This window comes from Podarcis tiliguerta (assembly GCF_965153285.1).
Source record: "Podarcis tiliguerta genome assembly, chromosome: 14".
NCBI classification, from domain to species: domain Eukaryota; kingdom Metazoa; phylum Chordata; class Lepidosauria; order Squamata; family Lacertidae; genus Podarcis; species Podarcis tiliguerta.
Genome location: NC_139547.1, coordinates 17,577,128 through 17,594,040, shown reverse-complemented (window position 1 = coordinate 17,594,040; position 16,913 = coordinate 17,577,128). Strand labels below are relative to the sequence as shown.

The following is a 16,913-nucleotide window of genomic DNA, read 5'->3' as shown; positions in this document are numbered from 1 at the left end:
GTCAGACTAGGACTTGGGAGACCAGAATTCAAATCCCGACTCAAGTTGTGAAGCTCACTGGGTGACTTTGAGCCAGTTACTTTCCCTCAGCCTCACTTACACCACAAGGGTTGTTTTGAAGAAGGGAGAAGGAAGAACCATGTATGCCATCTTAAACTACTTGGAAGAAAAGTGGCTGTAAAGTAAAAAGAATAATGCAGTGGTACCTCGGGTTACAGACGCTTCAGGTTACAGACTCTGCTAACCCAGAAATAGGACCTCGGGTTAAGAACTTTGCTTCAGGATGAGAACAGAAATCGTGCTCTGGTGGCGGCATGGCAGCAGCAGGAGGCCCCATTAGCTAAAGTGGTGCTTCAGGTTAAGAACAGTTTCAGGTTAAGAACGGACCTCCGGAACGAATTAAGTACTTAACCCGAGTACCACTGTAGTACTTTCACTGCATAGGTCTTAAGGTTGGAGCAACTGAAAGATACAAATCCTGCTTAGAGCGACTGTTGCATTTTGTCTCTGAATCGATCTATCTATAATAGCTACACTGATACTGAAACTTATCTGATGCCTTATGGAGTTTGGAAACTTGTTTGTAATTTTTACATTGCTGTTTTTCTCCTTTTGTGGGTGCTTTACTAGGACCTTTTGGGGAAAGACATTATAGAATTCTGCCATCCAGAAGATCAAAGCCATTTAAGAGAGAGCTTCCAGCAGGTAACATCTTACCTAGAATCTGTGCCTCATTCCCTGTCCTGCTTTATACTACTTTTAACACCAGCACTGTTGGGTGTTGTGTTATCCAAGTGTATAGATACATTATACATATATAACTATAGAAGTATAATATAGACAGACAAATATATAACCCTTGGTTATAATACAAAGAAAAATGGGTAAATTAGGTAGCCTGGGTCTCTTTCTCTCTGTTAATGCTAAAATCCTAAAACAGACTCACTCATGAATCACTGTAGCTTTTATAAACACGCAGATGGTTGCTGGATTACTACCTTAAACAGTCATTGTACAATCACATTACACACATGGTGTCTACACCAGTGGTGGCACTAAGGGGTTGGTATCACATTGAACCAACAACACTGGCTTATAGTTTGAATGTTAAGTACCAGTGTGGTACAGCAACTGCAGTGTTGGGTTTCCATGGGGAAATATCAAGTTGGAATCCATGTTCATTTGTAAAATAATAATTGTCCAGTGGCCTGTAACAAGTCAATAGGCTAGGTCACATAATGCCAAGCCACAGTGTAGGTCTTCCAAATACCATCTGGTGGAATTCAACATGTGATGCAGTGTTATTGTGCTCTGAATTATCCCCTGCCCACCCATGGCCCATGGAGACAAGGAAACTCACAATATGATGAGGTCATGTCACACGTTGTGTTTCCTTAGACATTTTCTAAAACAAATGGAAACTGATGGCAGAAATGGCTAAAAGCAGCAAGCAGTGGTAATAAACCAAGGAGGAGGAACCCGTGGCTGTGCTAATGTTACTGGGATTCAACTGCCATCATCCCTGAGCATTGGCCATGCTGCCTGAATCCAATGAGAGTTGGAGTCCCAACAACCTCTGAAGGGCCACAGGTTCCTCACCCCTGCCATAAAAGGACAGTAAGAATATCCCTAAAGACCATAAGGGGAGAACTGAGGTGGGCATCCCTGCAGAAGGAGTTCCATTGCTTTGGAGCCACCACGAAGAAGTCACTGTCCTTTGTTGCTACTTGAGGCTGTTGATCAGATTTGATAAAAGGCAACGTTTTGAAATAAACGCTGTGTTGGCTCAACTCTCGTTGCAGGAGTCAGTGGGTGTTTCCCTGCCAATTTAAACAGGGCCAGACATACTTAAGCTGTCAATTAACATGTTTAGAAAATACCACCCCTACGATATAATTGATTTTTTTTTTTTAAAAAAAAAGTTGTTTACTTAAAATCACCAAGAATAAATGTATAGTTTCTGAATATTTTGGCTTTCAATACAAAGAATTCAAATGTAGCATAAAGATTCTCCAGCAGAAACATACAAACATATGGAAGCAATTCCAAGCCTAGTTTTGGGTTTTTAGGGCACCAGTGATATATAATCAGAATTCATCTCATTGTACGACAAATTGAATCTGATTGATCCAGCATGTGTTTTGCCAAGCAATTTGGCATGTTACCAGTCACACCTTCCAGATGCTATTCTTGCCATATTTAACAGTGAGTGCTATGTATCGACTTCGGACGGTTACTGGAATTCAAATTTTCCAGTTGAAATGTGGACGGCTAATTTTAATGGGTTATATAAGTTAGCAGAGTAGCTTGAAAAACGCAAATGAAGTTCAGAGAGAAAAGAAACTGGATAAAGTAAATCGGATAGAGTAAATAATAGGAGGATGAATAAGCAGAGAGGTTTTATGTTTCTTGCCTAGTACCACAGGAAGATATTCAACAGCACATACAGGAGGAAACTCCCTCAGAACTACACAGCCAATCAGTGCGCGAGCTACCCCAGCAAAAATCATGGCATTCTGACTGGTTGCTGGCAACCAAGAGGGTCTGGTGACTTAAACAGTTAGCAGAAATAACCCTAAGGTTACTTATTAAATGATCCCTGCTGTTGTATTTCCAACAATATATAAAGGGTGAAAACTATTCCTGGTTTATTCTCCCAAAATATTTTTGCCTTGCGAAAGAGAGACACTGCTTTTTCAGGATCTTATCAGCCAAAGGGGATGTGTAATTATTGCAAGGATTGGGTTTTTGAATAGCTACTTCACATTGTATTATGAATCCTAGGTAATATGCAATAGTCTTGGTCACCTTCTTTTCCCCATTTATGTTGCTGACTGGCTTGCTATTTTACAGGCTATTTCTTGCTGTTGTTCACCATTCAAATTGCTAACAGTTCTGCTATTTCTTACCAGTGCAAGCTCTAGTACAGGGGTCTGCAACCCGCGGCTCCGGAGCCGCATGTGGCTCTTTTACACCTTTGCCGCGGCTCCGGGGCGGATACTAGCGAGGGGAGGAGGCGCATTGTGCGCCCCGACACTCCCCACTGTGGCGGGCGCTGTACTGGCTGTGACGTCGCATGGGGGCGGTGCGTGCGTTAGTCACGCACTGTCCCGACGTCACCTTCCCGCCCGCCCGCTACATTGTAAGGGGCATGTACGCTGGTCACTGCATTGAAAGGGGGCATGTACGCTGGTCACTGTTTTGAAGGGGAGTGAAGAACACACACACAAAAAGGTAACTTGTTAATTTAACGTTTATTTCTATGAGGAGGAGTAATTCTGAGGGGTCAAACAAAGAAATAATAAAAAAGTGACAAAAAGTTATTTTTATAATGACGAGTTTTGCGGCTCCCAGTTTTTTTTTCTTCGGAAACGGGTCCAAGTGGCTCTTTTGGTCTTAAAGGTTGCAGACCCCTGCTCTAGTACATCACCATTTGCTCATTCAGATTGGTGGCCAGCTTATCGTATTTTTTGCTCTATAAGACTCACTTTTCCTCTCCTAAAAAGTAAGAGGAAATGTGTGTGCGTCTTATGGAGTGAATGCAGGCTGCGCAGCTATCCCAGAAGCCAGAACAGCAAGAGGGATCGCTGCGCAGCGACAGCAGTGATCCCTCTTGCTGTTCTGGCTTCTGGGATTCAGAATATTTTTTTTTCTTGTTTTCCTCCTCCAAAAACTAGGTGCGTCTTATGGTCTGGTGCATCTTATAGAGCGAAAAATACGGTACTTTTTTCATCCCATGTTGGGTCCACACTATTGCACACCTTTTCTCTGCTCACATCACTACCCTTCTCCCTACCCTCTTCATTCTGCAGATCTGCAAAAAAACAACAACTCAGAAATGTTTTGTTCTATTAGGGACATTGATCCGTAGCTACAATTTTTGCTTCCAAAAAAATGAAGGTGGGATGATAATAATAAAGTCAGGGAAGCAACTGATCTCCCAATATTTTTGTTTTAATTTCTGTGATTTGTTATGCAGGAAGCCTTTTATGATATAACTCTTGAGATTATCTCATCAAAGGCCCTGACAATCAATACATTGTTACAAGATTAACAGTGGGTATAATAAGCCACTGAAAATTAGATGTTTTTGAATTGCTGGCCTTATCAGGAGCTGTTTAAGGCAAGATTGTGTGGTAAGGGATTTCGGAGTGCTTGGCCAGTGTCTGTTTCAGGGCTTCTACTTCCTGTCAAAGATAAAGTCGTTCGTCAGGGGTGGGAAAAATTAAGTCTGAATGAGACCCTTGGAGGCCAAAAACAACAAGGAGAATTTTGTATCAAAAGTTGGAGAGGATGGCTATCTAATAATACCCGTTAGGAAACAGTTCAGCTGGCCATTTACACACTGTTCTGTTTCATTTTACGATCCCATTGTTGGGTGTGGCAGTAGAAAGTTGTTGTTCAAAGGATATGGCTCATCTGATTGAAGCTAGAGATTTATTTTAAATAAAGCATGAGCTCTTTGGGTTTTTTTTTCTCTCAGGCCTGAATTTCTGGGAACTGTAAAAGGGGGGGGGGGGGAGAGAGAAGGAACTGCTTTCCAATTCTGCCTGTTCTATTGGAACTGAAGATTCCACTTCACCCACAGATCCCCAACCAGTATACAGCAGGTCCCTCAACCAGTTAATCCCAAAAGGCAGTGTTATGTGGTAGACAGAGCTCCATACTTGGAACTGGGAAACCTGGGTTCAAAATTCCTGTTCAGCCACGATTCTCACTCTCATAGGATTGTTTAAAGGGGGGGAAAGCAGATAGTCTCTTTGAACTCCAGGGAGGAAAAACAGGATACGAATGCAAAAATATATAATAATGACTTGCTGTGAAGATGTGAGTTCTCTTCAGGTAAACAAGATGGAATGAGTCTTATTTGGAAACCCCAATGCAAATGTCTAAAGGAAAGGACTCCACAGTGGGAAGTTGGTGGCCATCTTGAAACTGAGGCTTATGCCAAGACAGGTCATGCCTTGACGATTCATAGGCCCTGTCTGTTATTTCCATGAGAAATACATACAGTAGTAGGTGTTAAGGTTGAACTGTGGACTGTATATCAAAAAGGGCCTATGGTACCAACCACCCATCCATGCCAGTGCCCACAAAGGGGCCATTTGTGTTTATGTGTACTTAAGGGATCTGTCTACCAAAATGTTCTATGTCGTTTTTGCTGGATGAGGCAAGCTACCCTTCAGTTGTAAAAGCAGCTTGCCTCATCACCTGAAATATCTACAGAACTATGCAAAAAGGAGGAGAAGCACCTTCTGTTGTACATATCACATATATTGCTCCTTGGGAGCACAGCCCATATCAGTTACTGATATCACCTCTGCCACCTTCTTTCCGTGAGAGCCAGTGTGGTGTAGTGGTTAAGCGCAGTGGACTCGTAATCTGGGGAACCGGGTTCGCGTCTCCACTCCTGCACATGCAGCTGCTGGGTGACCTTGGGCTAGTCACACTTCTCTGAAGTCTCTCAGCCCCACTCACCTCACAGAGTGTTTGTTATGGGGGAGGAAGGGAAAGGAGATTGTTAGCCACTTTGAGACTCCTTAGGGTAGTGATAAAGCGGGATATCAAATCCAAACTCCTCTTCTTTTAAAATGGTCTCTGCAGGTTGTTAAACTGAAAGGACAGGTGCTCTCTGTGATGTATCGCTTTCGTACCAAGAACCGGGAATGGATGCTAATCCGGACCAGCAGCTTCACATTTCAGAACCCTTATTCGGACGAGATTGAGTACATCATCTGCACCAACACTAACGTAAAGTACGTGTTTCATCCTTAAATTTATGGTTTTCCCTATCTCCTTCCCTTCTCCGAAACACTTTTATGCCCTGCTCCTTGTGGTTTTCTAAAGATAAAAGTTACTCTGTCTGCACTAGGCCTTGCTTAAAGCCATTCCATGCATTATGACAGAGTAAACCCAAACTTCTCACTGAATGTACTTAAGAACATAGGGAGCTCCCTCATATCAAGTCAGACCACTGGTCCAACTAGCTTAGTATTGTCTGAACTGACAGGCAGTGGTCCTCTGGGGTTGCAGATGATGATCTCTTTAGGTCCTACCTGGAGATGCTGAGGATTTATCATGAGTCTTCCTACACTCAGTAGAGATGCTCTACCACTAAGCTATGTCTCTCCCTTGACAGCTCAGCTAATCCAGCTTACCTGTATGATACATGTGTTTCCATTCATGCTTACATTTTAATACGTACGCTCAGGCGGGGCAGGGGTGTTACACATGCACCTAGAAAAAACGCAATGTGTGAAATGATCCTCCTTTTCCTGGGTGTCAGAGTTCAGCAGGGCCAGAAGCAAGCCGTATGGACCAAATGTGCTGATTCCTGCTGCGAGGTTTGTTTGTTTAATGATACACTGGGAAGGAAGATTGCTTTGCACAATCAAATGGCCACCTGCTATGGATGCTTTAGCTGAGATTCCTGCATTGCAGGGGGTTGGAGTAGATGACCCTTGGGGTCCCTTCCAACTCTACAAGTCTATGAAATCCCATGTATGCTTATGGAGATCCAAGCAGCCATTTCCCAAGCTTTCTGGTCTGCAACTTGAAAAAGGGGCCTTCCGGTGCCTTAAAAAGTCTTAGCAGATTTGTGGCATAAGCTTTCAGTGCACCATGTAGCACAGTTCATCTGATCCTTCCAAGTATTGTCCTCTGTTGGTAGAAAAAATCATGAGTACGGGGAGGGAGTGGATGGGGTGATGGAAACACCTGCAGGCCAAGCTAATAATGAATGAGATCTCCACCTCTTCTTCCTTGCTTCTCATTTCCTCACTCTGAGAAAGAGACTCGTGGCTCCTCCTTCAGAACCAGACATTCTTTTTTCTTTTTACTTGAAAAAGAAAAAAATACAAAATTACAAGTGCACTGAGTAAGATAAGACACAAAGAAGAAGAAGCAAGAAATAGTACCCATGTAGGGGAAAACACCCCCAAAAAGATATTGAGTACATTACCAAAAAGGGGTGTGTGTGTTCCTGTAGTTCACTAGACCTTAACCTAATAGGGCATTTATAAAAATGAATCACAAATATTGTTAAATTTGTCCATAACAAGACTACGTTTGTAAACAACTTGTTCACGTGCAGCGAGTTTGTACATATCTTCAGTCCAATCATTAAAGGGAGCTGCATTTTTATTTTGCCAAAGCAGCTAGGAAGGCTTTTGAAACAGATTTTTTTATATATTTAGAAAGCTTTAAAAAATAAAATAAGCTTTAAAATACTTGTAGCTGCTGCAGCAATGCAGACATCCTCCTTGCCATCTTGCCCAGAAGATAGAGAAGCCTCATGCCAGGCCTGAACAGCTGCTCTCAGGTTAGATCCACACTGTGCATTTAAGGCCAGTGTGGTGTAGTGGTTAAGAGCGGTAGTCTCGTAATCTGGGGAACCGGGTTCGCATCTCCGCTCCTCCACATGCAGCTGCTGGGTGACCTTGGGCCAGTCACACTTCTTTGAAGAAGAAGAAGAAAAAAAGGCGCATTTAAAACACATGACTTCCCCCTCCCCAAGAATCCCAGGAGCTGTAGTTTGCAATGGGTGCTAGGCATTGTAGCTCTGTGAGGGTAAACAATAGTTACCAGGATTCTTTGGGGGAAGTCATGTGTTTCCAATATATACTGTGGATGTGACCTCTTTGTCACCTGAGACCAGACTGAGGATCTCAAGGAGGAAAGTTTTCTCAGTGATATTGCCTTCACTGTGGAACTCTTGCCTGTATGGAAACCTTCCAAGCTAGTGGTTCTTTTTAAAAGGCTGTTGGGGAAATGTTTCTGTTTTGCTTTAGAGGTGGGTGGCTAAACTTGTGGTGTCACTGTTTTTTTGTTTTGTTTTTTCAATCCTCCAAAATCTCTGTGCTGGTTCCCCCCCCCCCCCAGATTTTTTTAATGCCTGCTGCTTTTTTTATTGTGTGTTGTTCCCCCCCCCCTTCTCCTTTAATGCGGTTTTAAACATTATGTTGTTTTGATTGCTAAGTCATATTGAGGAGCCTGACTTGGGTCCAAGTGCTGGTTAGGAACTTGACAATAAATCAATGTCTCTTCCACATCAGCGAACTGGAGGAGCAGAAGGGGCCAGCTCTGACAAACAAGTTTCTGTTTCCGCACCGTCCAGAAGGCTTCAAGAAATCTGGCCTTTAAATTAGCCGGTGTTGACTCTTCTGCCAGCCTTTTCCTTTCAGGGCTGCATACATAGGCACGGCAGTGCATTCTGAGAGAGATGATGCCGCGGGGGCCTTCCTTGGCTCCTGTTATAGCTATCCTCAGTTGGCTTCGCAAAACAAGCCCGACTTGTTGCCCAAATATGGTGGTTGGCTACTACCAAGGTCTCCGATTAACGCATTGTTATTATTCTTTCCTAGTGAAATGGTAATGTCAAAGAGGATGTGGCGGCCTTTTTCCTTTTTCTGCCTCTAGAATTATAAATATTAGAAGGAGCTAGGATTTTCCACATGTCGATAATTCTGGCAGATTGTTCCTCTTTTGAGAGCTCCGTCTGTGAACTTGGAAAGCCTGCTCTGGTTGGCATTTGCTCGCATCTCTGTCGAAATGAGCCAAGCAGTTTTCTGACAGTGACAGATGATTCAGGGCCTTGGACTGCAATTGGCGGAGTTATTCTTATCCTAAGGTTGGCGGGTGGTCACTGGTTGAATTGCTGTGACCTAACAGATGCTGCATTGGGACGCGGTGGCGCTGTGGGTTAAACCACAGAGCCTAGGACTTGCCGATCAGAAGGTCGGTGGTTCGAATCCCTGCGACGGGGTGAGCTCCCGTTGCTCGGTCCCTGCTCCTGCCAACCTAGCAGTTCGAAAGCACGTCAAGTGCAAGTAGATAAATAGGTACCGCTCCGGCGGAAAGGTAAACGGCGTTTCCGTGTGCTGCTCTGGTTTGCCAGAAGCGGCTTAGTCATGCTGGCCACATGACTCGGAAGCTGTACTCCGGCTCCCTCGGCCAGTAAAGCGAGATGAGCGCCGCAACCCCAGAGTCGGTCACGACTGGACCTAATGGTCAGGGGTCCCTTTACCTTTACCTTTAACAGATGCTGCACAAGCATCCTTGGGCAGCTGCCGAGTCCCCAGCGCTCTGGTAGGAGCCCTTAAAAAATTATGCTGCATCTGGAGTATAGTGGGAAATTAGCGTAGTGGCTTCCTGGTGCCAATTGGGAGAGAAAGCCCTAAATGGCCTCAGCCCAGTATACCTGAAGGAGTGTCTCCACCCCCATCATTCAGCCCAGACACTGAGGTCCAGCACCAAGGGCCTTCTGGCAGTTCCCTCACTGTAAGAAGTGAAGTTACAGGGAACCAGGCAGGGGGCCTTTTCAGTAGTGGCGCCCATCCTATGGAATGCCCTCCCATTAGATGTCAAGGAAATAAACAACTATCTTACTTTTAAAAGACATCTGAAGGCAGCCCTGTATAGGGAAGTTTTTAATGTTTAATGCCGTGTTGTGTTTTTAACATTCGGTTGGGAGCCGCCCAGAGTGGCTGGGGAAGCCCAGCCAGATGGGCGGGGTATAAATAATAAATATAATTAATTTTAGAAATGCCCCTGCTAGGTAAACCCAGGACCACTTCAAACCTGGTGTTAGCCCTGGCTCTGCCACTGGGCCTAGCTAACTAGTAACCAGAATTTCAACATTTCTCAGAAGCTATGTGATGCCACCTTAAGTGCAGTTATTTTAGTTCGATAAACAGCATTTCTAGGAACTGTTTACATATGAAGTGCAATTACCCATTTTACTCCCTTAGAATGATATTTGTTACTAAAAGAGGCAGAAAAATAAAAATGTGCTTCAATAATAAATGTAGGTAGTGAATGCTATTTTCTGATACGAACACTCAAAATGGAAAACAAAAGAAAGAATGAGTGAACGGTAACATTTTCTTAGCAAATATCAATAGGCTGGGATTTGCTTTTAATAGAGGCAGATAGATATAAATGTACTTCAATAATAAATCTTTTTAGTGAGTGCTGTTTTCTGTTAAGAACACTCAGACCCAAAAAATAAAAGAAGGAAATACTGAATGATTTTTTTTTAAAAAAAACCTAACCAAAAATCAAGAGACAATCTGTATAGAAACCAGGGTGAAAAAGCTATCCATAACCATCAGATAAAAAGGTAAAGCAAATGCATAGATTTATTTTTACTTTTTTTACAGAGAGCTGTAGAGGGAGCTGAAGATTGCATTAGTTGGTTGTGTTTATTTGATACTGCCTTCCGGCTGGAAGCCATCAGCTTTCCAGATCTGGTTTCCGAGCGGAAAGACAACTAAACATTAGGTTCAAATGTTCACTTATTTCCCTGCAAAAGAAAATAATAATAATAAAGATCATTTTGGGCACAACCATCCAAAACGAACTTCCTGGAGAAGCGAAGAGTTTAATGTTTAGCCCTTTGTGCTTTGTTTTGCTCCAAAGGAGAGTCCCATGTAAAAAATTTGCCTTCCCACAACATTCCCATCTGTGTTAACTTCCGTTGACTTTCGGCGGAAGAAAACGTGGCAAGTGCACTGGTTCCATCCAAAATATGAGACCTGATGATGTTGAATGGGCTTTATGCCCCTTTCCTACGAACACTAAAGTGGAATGAGAGATGTATCCTCGTAATATGATAAGAACCCATAAGAAGAACTGTGCGGAGTCTATGCAGTCTAGTATCCTTTTTTCCACCATGACTAATCCAGATGCTTCTGGGAAGCCCACAAAATTGATATCCCCTCCACTACTGTGGCTCCTCAGCAGCTTGCGTTTGGTGGCATACTGCCATTGATCCTGGTGGTTCAATATAGCCATCATCGCTAATAGCTATTGATAGTCTTATCCTCCATGAAATTGTCAGATCCTTGTTTAAAGGCAAGCCATCTAAATTGGTGGCTGTTGCCACATCTTGTAGTACTAGATTCCATAATATGCTCCATGTTAAGTCTATCCTGGATATGATCAGGGCCGGATTTAGGTTTGATGAGGCCCTAAGCTACTTTATATGTCCAGCTATCCTTTGTCAACAACAAATTGTCACTGTTTTTTTGTGTTGAATATATGCTATATGGTAATTTAGGGATCTAATAGGTATCTAGAGCCATTTGCCACTGTTGTTGTATGTAGGTTTTATTTTATTTGTTTTTTATCTCATATTTTGGAAATTACATCCAGTTTTTTTACTTTAAATTTTTTTGGGGCCCCCAAGAGATATGATGCACCTTTCAGCTTGGCTAAACCAGGGCTTTAGTATTATAAGAGGTGAATATGAAGGGAGCCAATTTCGTAAATTTGCTGTCCTGATAGATAACATGTAAGGTGTTCTGTGAGCAGTACAAATATTATTGAAGATGGTCTTTTTTAAAAGAGAGAGAGAGAGCAGTGTATGCCATCATCTTTAGAGTTGATTTTATGAGTGTAGAAATCTATGCAGATCTAATTGATTAAAGAATCAGTTGTTCGATTCAAACTTATGTGATTAATGGACTAAGATTTCTTTAATTGGGTAACAGACCCAAGGCGGACCCATGCCAACTAGAAATATTCATGCGGAGAGAAAAATGTTTGGTATATGAACCACCAGCCTCGTTGGTTTCAAATAAACTGACTTTTGGCATTTCCTAAAAAGCACCTGACACTGGACACAGATTATGTCTGCATCCGAGAGATTTATACAGGCATTTTTGACATATTTCTCTTCCTCATTCTGATTCATTTCACCTCCCCTGTATTGAATGTGTCAGTTTCCTTTGATGTAGAGGGCCTTGCTACTGCACATTTTAATTTACTTCCAAAGTTTTCCTAATTGGATTAAGGCTATCAGCCGCAGGGTGTCCCCCTCATGCATTCAGATGGCTTTATTTCCTTCAATCTTAGTAGGTTGCAATTGAGAACTTCAAAAAATTCTAAAATTGCCTGCCGGAAAGAAGCAGGAGCTCAGGTTTTCTGCAGCTCCCATCCCAAATGCCCTTTTCTTTAAATTGGAAAATGATTTATTGCTGGAATACCTTATAGGGGAAGAAGGTTACAAACACCTGCATGTCTCTAGTTATGGTTCTGCATACGCAGACATCTCCTTTGTTCCTTCCTGGTCCCACCAGTCACCCATCTTTCCTCTCCTGTGCTGGGGCAAAATTTAAAACCATGCTTGCTTTATCATTGGGGAAGGTTGGACCAAGAGGGTATAGGGCAAGGGGGCGCACGTTGGATATTAAGCTGGCGAGTCACAGCCAGCCAGACAATCTTCCTGTCTGTTAAATATAGTCCTGCAGCCTCGAATGAACCACCAGCAACAGTTTCTCTTTCCTGCTTCCAGGCAACTTCAGCAACAACAAGCAGAGCTTGAGGTGCACCAGAGAGATGGACTATCATCATATGACTTATCTCAGGTGAGACATACCTGGCGAGGTGGACGCCCTGTTTGTTTGTTTGTTTGGGTATAAAAATAGGCAGGAATTGGAAATCTAAACAACACCACAAGCACACACTGGCCTGGTCTACCCATTTTGTTGTTTAGTTGTTTAGTCGTGTCTGACTCTTCAAGACCCCATGGACCAGAGCACGCCAGGCACTCCTGTCTTCCACTGCCTCCCGCAGTTTGGTCAAACTCATGCTGGTAGCTTCGAGAACACTGTCCAACCATCTTGTCCTCTGTCGTCCCCTTCTCCTTGTGCCCTCCATCTTTCCCAACATCAGGGTCTTTTCCAATTCTTCGGCGATCAGCTTTCTTTATGGTCCAGCTCTCACTTCCATACAAACCATGTGGGGTCTACCCATAATACTAAGCTAACAGTTTAATGGGAACAAGCAAGTATGTTGTTGCACAGGGAGAAAATCACAGTCATGAGAGCTAAACCATGATTTATCTAACCATTGCAGGTGAACACAGGCTTGTGGTTTGTCTCACTCCAAACAAACCATGAGCTTTGTTTGTTCTTGGCTCTAGCACTCATGGTTTGTTTGGGAGAAACAAATCATTTACCCCAAGTTCTGATGCAGCACTAAGCCAAACCATGGCTTATTTTGCAGCCACATGGCAGCAGCATCAACCACAGATTTCTCCCTGTCCACCGGAATACTTGCTGCTACATGATAAGCCGTTGTTTGGGAATGAATGCCTGACACAGAGGCCCCCTAGTTCATGTCCTGAAGAGCATTCACATGGGCCAGAGTTGCTCTGTGGCAGTACAGAAAATCATAAGACAATTGAATCTTGAAGCTTACTGGTGGAAGCTTAGCCATAAAGGGGTGTGTGACTTCCTTCTCTCTGCCTGTTGCAAATAGGTACCCGTTCCAAGTATACAGTCTAACGTTCATGAGGGTGGGAAGCCAGTGGAGAAGCCTGATGCCATCTTCTCCCAAGAGAGGGATCCAAGGTTTGCCGAGATGTTTGCTGGCATAACTACTAGTAAGTAAACTCTGCTCTTAAGATTGTTATTGTATCGCTGCTATTTGTGATCCTCTATTCTGACAAAATAGGGACGCGGGTGGCGCTGTGGGTTAAAGCCTCAGCGCCTAGGGCTTGCCGATCGAAAGGTCAGCGGTTCGAATCCCCGCGGCGGGGTGCGCTCCCGCTGTTCGGTCCCAGCGCCTGCCAACCTAGCAGTTCGAAAGCACTCTCGGGTGCAAGTAGATAAATAGGGACCGCTTACTAGCGGGAAGGTAAACGGCGTTCTGTGTGCGGCTCTGGCTCGCCAGAGCAGCGATGTCACGCTGGCCACGTGACCCGGAAGTGTCTTCGGACAGCGCTGGCCCTTGGCCTCTTTGAGTGAGATGGGGCACAACCCTAGAGTCTGTCAAGACTGGCCCGTACGGGCAGGGGTACCATTCTGACAAAATATTTGTATCTTGAATAAATACTGAACCAAACACTCCCTTCCAATGTGCATACCTTGGTGGGACTGGGGGTGTGGCTAGTAAAAAAAAGGGGGGTAAAGGAGCCCTGGACAGTCCAGTCAAAGGTGACTATGGGGTTGCAGCACTCATCTCGCGTTCAGGCCAAGGGAGCCGACATTTGTCCGCAGACAGCTTCCGGGTCATGTGGCCAGCATGACTAAGCCACTTCTGGCGAATCAGAGCAGCGCACGGAAACGCCGTTTACCTTCCCGCCGGAGCGGTACCTATTTATCTACTTGCACTAGTGTGCCTTTGAACAGCTAGGTTGGCAGGAGCTGGGACAGAGCAATGGGAGCTCACCCCATCGCAGGGATTTGAACAGCCGACCTTCCGATCAGCAAGCCCAAGAGGTTCAGTGTTTTATACCACAGCTCCAGCTGCGCTCCTATAGTGGCTAGTAGCTGAGGATGGCTACCAGGCCCCAAACAATTAGGTTTCCTTATAGGAAGGGGAGAATTTGAGTCTGATGGCACCATGATCAAGTAGCACAGCTCTCCAGGGCCTCAAACAAGGTTCTCTCCAAGCCCTACCTAGGCATTAAACCAGGGACCTTTTGCATGCAAAGCAGATTCCCTGCAACTGAGCCACAGGCTCTTGCCTAGGCAGTGACAAAGGATTGTATCCAACAATGTTCTGCTGACAGTAAGCTTGTTGAACTTAATGGACCTATGTTAGCTGTATCCATTAATTTCAATGGTTCTGCTCTGAGTAAAACACTGTTAGATGCAGTCATTTTAGCCAAGTTCTTACAACCACATTCTGTGCTGCTTTCAGCAAAAGTCACTCAGTAAGTAACCCTGGTCTCATAGATAAGTTTTACAATGCAGCAGATTAATAAAGAAAGTTAAGTTTAGTAAAAGGGAAAACCTTTTCAGCCTGGTCGAGAACTGTACAGCAAGTAGCTATTCCATCCGTAAACAAGCCTAGTCTCTTCCTGGGCAGGAGGAGTGCTGTGTTTTTTCAGTAACAGTTTAAAGAAGTGATGTTTTCCTCCTTTTTATTGTTCCTAACCTTCCCTGCTGAGGATGAAGTTTTTACATTTGTTTTGAATTAATCATCGTGCAAGTAGCTCTCAGCTAAGTCCGAAACATCCCACTGTTTGCAACTAAAGAGAAATGAGGAGATAGCCGCCAGGGGGTCCTTTCTAGGTACACAACGACCTTTTGCCAATAGGGAAAAACATTAGGTCTCCCTGAACTTCTTGTTCTGCTTGCCTCACCCTGCCTTGACTTTTCAAAGTCGATCTGGGACACCGTAGGAACGGTCCATTAGCAACCAACAAGATTCCAACCTACAGCATCAGCCTGTGCCATCCCAAGCAATAATTGTCTTGTGCTGTATGGAGCCTCCCAAACATCGGAAGAATTGTGGGAATGGTAGCAGTGAGCTATAGCTATAGCCAGTCAGTATAGACAAGTTGTGAGCTAGATGGACCAATGGTCTGACCCAGGCTTCCTCAGCCTTGGCCCTTTGGCCTACAACTCCCATGATCCTTAGCTAGCAGGACCAGTGGTCAGGGATGATGGGAATTGTAGTCTGAAAACATCTGGAGGGCTGAGGTTGAGAAAGCCTGGTCTGACCCAATACACTTCCTGTGCTCCTAACAACCCCCTGCTCTCAGGCTATCTCTCTTCCTAACACCACCTTCCTCCTCTTCTTACACACTTAAAGGTAAAGGTAAAGGTACCCCTGCCCGTACGGGCCAGTCTTGACAGACTCTAGGGTTGTGCGCCCATCTCACTTAAGAGGCCAGGGGCCAGCGCTGTCCGAAGACACTTCCGGGTCACATGGCCAGCGTGACATCGCTGCTCTGGCGAGCCAGAGCCGCACACGGAAACGCCATTTACCTTCCCGCTAGTAAGGGGTCCCTATTTATCTACTTGCACCCGGGAGTGCTTTCAAACTGCTAGGTTGGCAGGCGCTGGGACCGAATGACGGGAGCGCACCCCGCCACGAGGATTCGAACCGCCGACCTTTCGATCGGCAAACCCTAGGCGCTGAGGCTTTTACCCACAGCGCCACCCGCGTCCCACACACTTACCGCGTCTTGCACACTTACTGTAGCTTAATTAATTGGTTCCTGGTTTGAGGCAAAATGGCATATTCTGGAGAAGGGCCATAGTTCAGTGGGAGAGCAGATGCTTTGCATACAGAAAGTTCAGTCCTTGGCGCTTTTACCCAGTGGATCAGATAGCGGGGGATGTGATCGATCTCTGCCTGAAACCATGGAGAGTCAAAGTACAGTGGTACCTCTGGTTACGTACTTAATTCGTTCCAGAGGTCCATTCTTAACCTGAAACTGTTCTTAACCTGAAGGACCACTTTAGTAAATGGGGCCTCCTGCTGCTGCCATGCCGCCACCACATGATTTCTGTTCTCATCCTGAAGCAAAGTTCTTAACCCGAGGTACTGTTTCTGGGTTAGTGGAGTCTGTAACCTGAAGCGTATGTAACCTGAAGCATATGTAACCCGAGGTACCACTGTAGTCAGTGCTGGGCTAGATTGAAAGGAGGAAAACAACAATACAGTTGAACCTCAGAAGTCGAACGGAATCCGTTCTGGAAGTCCATTTGACTTCCAAAAAGTTTGGAAACCAAAGCTCCTGCAGCCAATCGGAAGCCCCGGCGGACGTTTGGCTTCCAAAATTAGTTAACATACTGGAACACTCACTTCCGGGTTTGCGGCATTCGGGAGCCAAAACGTTCGAGAACTAAGCTGTTCAAAAACCAGGGTATGACTATATAAGGCAGCTCCCTGTTTTTAGAGAAAGTGCACAGCTCACTGGCCTAGGGCATGCTTTGTATACAAAAGGTTCCATCTCTGGTATCTTGAGCTGGGCAGAAAACCCTGAAGAGCCACTGTGCTAGATGGACCAATGGTCTGGCTCAGTGGAAAGCAACTTCCTGTGTTCTTGTTATTTACATTTTCCCGCAAACAGGATTGCAAAACTGGGATTTGATCCTACTTTGCAGGGCAAGTGCAAACTATAGTTTGCTGTTTGTATGAGTTTTGCATACCAGGAAGGAAATTATTAAAGC

General features: G+C 44.5%; 1 protein-coding gene across 5 annotated transcripts in view; it reads left to right on the top strand.

Annotated features, from left to right (window-relative positions):
- Positions 1-16,913, top strand: part of ARNT2 (aryl hydrocarbon receptor nuclear translocator 2) — a 147,332-nt gene that overhangs the window by 106,957 nt on the left and 23,462 nt on the right. For all 5 annotated transcript variants that reach the window (XR_014504571.1, XM_083412001.1, XM_083412000.1 and 2 more), the window contains exons 11-14: positions 631-705; positions 5,605-5,756; positions 12,296-12,368; positions 13,264-13,387. Coding sequence is in view for 4 of the 5 variants with exons in the window: in XM_083412001.1 (XP_083268127.1) it covers positions 631-705; positions 5,605-5,756; positions 12,296-12,368; positions 13,264-13,387 (424 nt within the window). In the remaining variant the exon portion in view is untranslated. The remainder of the gene's footprint in view (positions 1-630; positions 706-5,604; positions 5,757-12,295; positions 12,369-13,263; positions 13,388-16,913) is intronic.